We start from the raw sequence: 5,937 nt of genomic DNA, 5'->3' as shown, positions 1-5,937 counted from the left end.
TTCATATTTCGTAATAATATTAAGTTTTACACTATTTTTAATAGTTTCTAAGCATAACCCGAAATCGACCCGAAATCTGACCCGAACCCGACCTACTGACCCGAATTGCCACCCCTAGTTATCAGGCACAGCCCAGCCCACCCCATTTAAAATTATCAAGTAAAGCTTAAAGGGCCTTACAGGACCAATTATGTTTAATCAACGTTGAATATTCATCACCTAATTCAATAAGGAACCTCATTGAATATACGAAGTATCCACCTATGATTTAGTTAGGGGTCTTTAAAATTAGTGAAGTATCATTTGCACTGATTACTCCACCTACCCCTTCAATACTTCAAACTCTAGAAACATTTTTTTTCTTCCCCAATTGTATTTAGTAGTTAAAAAAAAAAAAAAAAAAAAAATTTTGATAATAGAGAGGTTGGAGGAAGAACAAATGAGAAGAAAAAGAAAATGAGAGTGACAGCGACAACGACAACGACATGAAGTTAGAGAAGCAGAGGAGAAAGATGATGACCAGGATTTCTAGAGAGAGAAAACGCCGTGATGACGACTGTGAACAATGATGATTTTTTATTGGCCAGCTGAAGCTTCGACAATGGCTTCAATGGGAATTCAGTGTACACTGTCAGTGGAGAGTGAGAGTAAAGCCCGCATAAGAGACTTGACAAAATATAAAGCTTGACCCACTAAGGGCCGCCCCGCGCTCCATTAAAAGCCCGCATAAGATTGACCCTTCTAAAGCCCGCCCCATTTATCAAGTGGACTGGGTCAACCTTGTTTAAAACAGGGCTGGGTCAGGGGCTCAGGGCCTTTAATGGGGGGCCGTCCATCTGTGGAGGTCTAAAACAAACAAGGGAATTGGGATTAAAAGTTCCATTACCACCCTAAACTCCCACATACCAAACACCCCCTTTTTTATTTTTTTTTTGGGTAAGATAAAACATAACCTTACCTTTCAGCTTTGACCCAGAGTGGCAGGAGAGGCAGCATGTGCAACCACAACATAAGATTGTGGTAAAACAGCTTTGACCATAAAATTAACCCCTTTTCTTGAGAGTAAATAAATCTAACCAAACCAAGATTATTCCCTAAAATAAATCATAAATTCATAACCAAAGAATTATTCCCTACTCTTGTTTCAAAAAAAAAAAAAAAAAATTATTCCCTACTTCACCATAAGATTGTAATAAGTTGTTCATTATTTACAAACTTTGCCTTGCATATTAAATTATATATTCAGTAATCAGTAGTATGCCAAGACTTCGACAACTAAAGGCCTCTTCCTCTTACGTTTTATAAATGTCATCTATATTCTATTACAGAAATCATACGTATAGTATATAATACAGAGTACTATCTAACCTGCTGCAGACTGAAGCGATACACCTTTGAAGTCTTTGTCAGTGAGATTTCGTACTTTCTGATTGACATAGTCATAGAACTTGCGTACAATGAAACCAGGGCATTCTTTACGGTCAGGCACTGGCTTGTGAAGAGGTACAAGATGTATCACACACTCATGCATCACAGAGATAGCAGGGACTTCATCAAGGTGACAACTGTAGAAAAGCTCCCTTGCATCATTCGATTCCCATGTTCCACCTCCTGTTTTCTGGACCTCTCCAGGGCGAAAAAATCGCTGTACTCCAACCATTAAATCCTCGCCATCAATTTGGAAAATGTCCTAGCAGGCAGAGCATCAGAAAACTTAATTCTAAAGCATGCAGCCACTAATTCTACAGTGAACCAAACTGCCAAAAGGGACATGGTCAACATTAACATCTAGCTAACCATATACTCCTTGATATACTAGATAGAGAGATATTCCATCAATAAAACAGATACAACACGCAAAGCAATATTGTAGAAATACTAACTTTTTCCACCAAAACTTTGGGGAAAAATCACTTAGCATTGCAAGGTTATACTAGTTTACATTGAGTCTGAACTCAAGGATATTACCATACAGATGGCCTTGAAATATCAGAATATATATAACATAAAGGTCAAAAAAGAAGGATCTACACATACACATCTACACTTAATTGAATGAAAGTATACCAATAGGCAAAAGTCCAGCAATAGTGAAACCTCATTGCTGGTAAGTCTTAGAAGCTATAAATGTAATCATGTATTTGGTTCCCCTTGACCCAACATTCTTTACATTAGCAAGGAAAACACTCAACCAATGTAAAATACTACCACTGCCCCCTTTTGTTTACCCCAATTTCCTTTATGTTTGTCTTTGTGAGTTTGTGACTTTGCCCCGTGCTATAAATGGTACAGGGACCACTAGTTTCCTCTCACATTCACACTACATTGGTCCCACCAATTATTTCACACATCAACTTCAAAACAACCAAAATTTTAAAAAGTAACAAAACCCAATGAGGCTAACGAAAGAGGGATGGAGGGAGAATGCTCCAGTCACTTAATAACAGCCCAAACCCAATTGGCATTGCTACTTGATGATGGCCTTGTTTGGCAAATGGTTGTTGGCTGCTGGTAATTGGCGGTTGGCTGGTTCACTTGGCTTGTTTGACCAGCTAGAATGTTTAGCTGTTTATAATGGCTTTTGAAATTGGCTGTTTATGCTGGCTGTTTATAAAAGTGTTTGGTAAATTTAGTTGGTGGCTGTTGGCTGTTTATTAGATAATTTGTGGGCCAACAAGCCAAAAGCCAACAAAAAAAAAAAAGCTACTCATAGCAGCTTTTTTATTTTGGCTTAAAAGCCAGCTTTTTCGCTGAATGAAAAGCCAATTACCAAACACTTTTTTTTTGCTGTTTGACCATATAAAAAAGCCAAAAGCCAAAAGCTAACCAAAAAGCCACCAAAAAACCATTTACCAAACATGGCCGATGTGTTACCTGATTTGTCTTAAGTTGAAAAGGCAATCCAGTGCATGGTACTTAGAGAAAATGAGAATAATGAGATAACATGCATGAGCATAAATAGGGGCACATACAGCAAAGAACCTACACAAGGTCATTAAGAAACTACTGGAGTAATTGGCCACTTGCATAAACTTCCAGCAAATATAGTCCAAATCCGTATGACCTTAAAAAGCAAATATTTATGGGAAATCCAATGAATTGAAGGCAACCACAAGTCCTATTACTGGAGTAGAAAACAATAATGATATTTTAAAGCCTTAAAGGTCTCTTATTCATCAACACTTTCTATACCACGAACATTCACACAGGATAAGCAACCAAGATTCCCCGAACCCCCCCCCCCCCCGGGGTCTTTTATTAACAACAAGCTCTGTGCACTACCAACCCAGTTATCATCATATACAGAAAGAGTTAAATACATATTTGTATCTGAAATAAAAGTTTACATGCTTAAGAACAAGAAACAAGGTGTGCCTACCTTTATGATTGTAACAGAAGGCTTGACTTTCCCCTCCTCTGGTGTCACAAGTATACTATCCTCCTGCATACAAAAGTCATTTGTTGATAACACAGTTTTATAAAAAGGGAACAGAGTTGTTCAAACTTAAATCAAAATCCCCCATTTGGATGTTAGGTTGAGAAGGGGGAAAGAAGAAATAGGAAAAATCAAATATTGCCCCTCTTTGAATGGAATAAATCCTACCGAAGTTATGTAAACTGCAAAGAAACTTGCCTTTGCAAGACTCAAAAGGAGTAGCATGAAATGCAAAGAAGCCTGTGTTCCTAAACTCTAAAGTCTAAAGGACGAGAAAGAAGAAGAAAGAGAAAAAATAGCATGATACGCCCGTCACACTGCTAGAATTGCTCCTCATGATACAACTTTTCATCTATGCTATTCCGACACTTAATTCCACATCAACATACTTGCTGTTCACAAATAAAATTCCTTGACAAACATGATTTTCAACCTTATATTCAGCCTCGAGATTCAGCACACTATCAATTTATCCCTTGAAACTGAATAATATAGCTTTACATTTCTTCACATCCCTAAATCTCAGCAATATCACCTATCCTTTACAGTCTAATTTCCAGTACCAAATCAAATTATTTGGGATGTCAATTCTTCACAAATTCATGATATTCCAAAGAATGCACTAACAAAGTAGCAATAGAAAATGAAAAAAATGGCAGAAATATAGAGATCTACAAGTATAACTTGCAAGTTATGGGTTGAAAGCAGACAGTAAAAAGTAATCATCTTTCTGAAAATTCAATTGAATATCCCATTATCTAATCAAAAATCAAACAATAAACCCCAGATACTAAACTCAAACAACAAACCCAGATTCTAAAATCAAACAATAAACCCAGATTCTAAAATCAAACAATAAACCCAGATTCTAAAATCATACAATAAACTCAGATTCTAAAATCAAACAACAAACCCAGATTCTAAAATCAAAAAATAACCCTAAAATTAAGAGAAAAGAAAGAAAAACTTACAAGTTGAAAACGATTTCCATCAAATTCAAAAGCCCTATAATGTTTTTTTCTCTGAACCCCATCATCAGAAATGCTAATAAACTCGCCAATTGGCCGAGCACCGTCATCGTCTTCGGAATCATCTTGGTCACTGTCACTGTAATTTCTGGATTGTTCATCAATTGCGGGTTCAACGATTTGATTAAGGAGCTTCGTCTTCTTGATATCATCACTGTAATTGTCGTTTTCATGCTTCTCAAATGCCTTGCTTGCCACCATTTTCGTTCTCTTTTTCTGCAGAATAAAGGGCTTTAGCTGCCAAATATTCGGAGGAAGAGTCCATACTAGCGCATAGCAGCTATGGGCGTAGCAAATGTATAGGAGGGCAGAAGCGTCATTTACTAGGCATTAAGAACAAAAGTGGAAGGCTAACTGTGTTGTATCCCGTTACTTTTCAAAAACCAATTTCATTACCTTTGAAGCTTATTCTCTCTCCTTCATTGCTAGTTTTCTCTCCACTCTCTCTCCTCCCTGAAGGTCCTGTACTCTGTTCCAACGAAGACGCTAGGCCGGTGGTTGTCGCCGGAGAAAGAGCAGAAGTTTACTGCGGTGTAGGTGGTGCGTAAATTGTAGGTAGTTGCTACTAGCTTCGTCGTTTGATTGAAGGTATGGGCGCAAAACACTTCTCGAATTATGATTTTCTGTGTAAATGTTGTAGTTGTGACTTTTGTTTGTTGTTATGAAGTTTTAGTTTATGTAATTTAGGGTTTTCCAGTGAATGTAGCGATTTAGGGTTACCTCTGTTGTGCATTTGTGTAATTGGTAAAAATTGTTAGTGGGCGTCGTCCTAAAACCCCTAATTGGATTGAATTTGTATTTATGATGTTTTAGTTTATGTGATTTAGGTTATCCACTGAAAATAGCGAAGTAGGGTTTCCTTTGTTCTGCATTTTTATTGTTGGAATTAATTTGAGGATGTGAAACCCGTAATTGGAATGAATGAATTTGTTGTTATGATGATTTAGATTATGTAATGCTTTGTTAACCACTGGAAATTTGCGTCTCGTTGTTGTTTAACTGTAATGGACAAGCGAACTTGTTTTGGGTGTGGTGGTAGGACTGTTGAATTAAAGTATTTAATTTAATTTAATTTGAATCCATGTAAATGAGTGATTAATTTTGAGTTTTTTGTGGTGGTAGACATATTGAATTATGAACAAGTGATATTGTTACATTAAGAAACTATGACTGTTGTGGTATGTATATGTGAATATAGTGGAGAAATTACATGTGAAGAGTTAAGGGTTCGTTGAAATGGTTTTATGTAGTTGGAAAATCCCATTTATCGAGCGTTCATTTGAACTTGGCAGGAGGAAATAATGCCGCCGAGGAAGAGCAAAGGATCAGGAATGGTGAGTTATTGTTTGTTGAAATTAAAAGATTGTGTGTCTGCTGGATTTTCTTAGTGGTGGTTGTGTGTTGTAGTTGATTTTTGGTGGCAAATATTTGTGTTTGTGTAGGCGTGGTCGAAATCCGTGAATGAAGAGGTGC

General features: G+C 37.0%; 1 protein-coding gene across 1 annotated transcript; it reads right to left on the bottom strand.

The window, feature by feature from the left end:
* Positions 1–1,095: 1,095 nt before the first annotated feature.
* Positions 1,096–4,748, bottom strand: LOC110719524. The gene is made up of 3 exons (XM_021898476.1): positions 4,408–4,748; positions 3,380–3,442; positions 1,096–1,690 (listed from the first exon to the last, which is right to left on the bottom strand). Exons 1-3 carry the CDS (start codon positions 4,663–4,665, stop codon positions 1,364–1,366), a joined length of 648 nt encoding a protein of 215 aa, XP_021754168.1. The 5' UTR covers positions 4,666–4,748; the 3' UTR covers positions 1,096–1,363.
* Between the last annotated feature and the right edge of the window lie 1,189 nt (positions 4,749–5,937).

Source organism: Chenopodium quinoa, unplaced genomic scaffold, assembly GCF_001683475.1.
Source record: "Chenopodium quinoa cultivar QQ74 unplaced genomic scaffold, ASM168347v1, whole genome shotgun sequence".
Classification (NCBI taxonomy): domain Eukaryota; kingdom Viridiplantae; phylum Streptophyta; class Magnoliopsida; order Caryophyllales; family Amaranthaceae; genus Chenopodium; species Chenopodium quinoa.
This window is presented reverse-complemented; position numbering and strand designations above follow the sequence as displayed.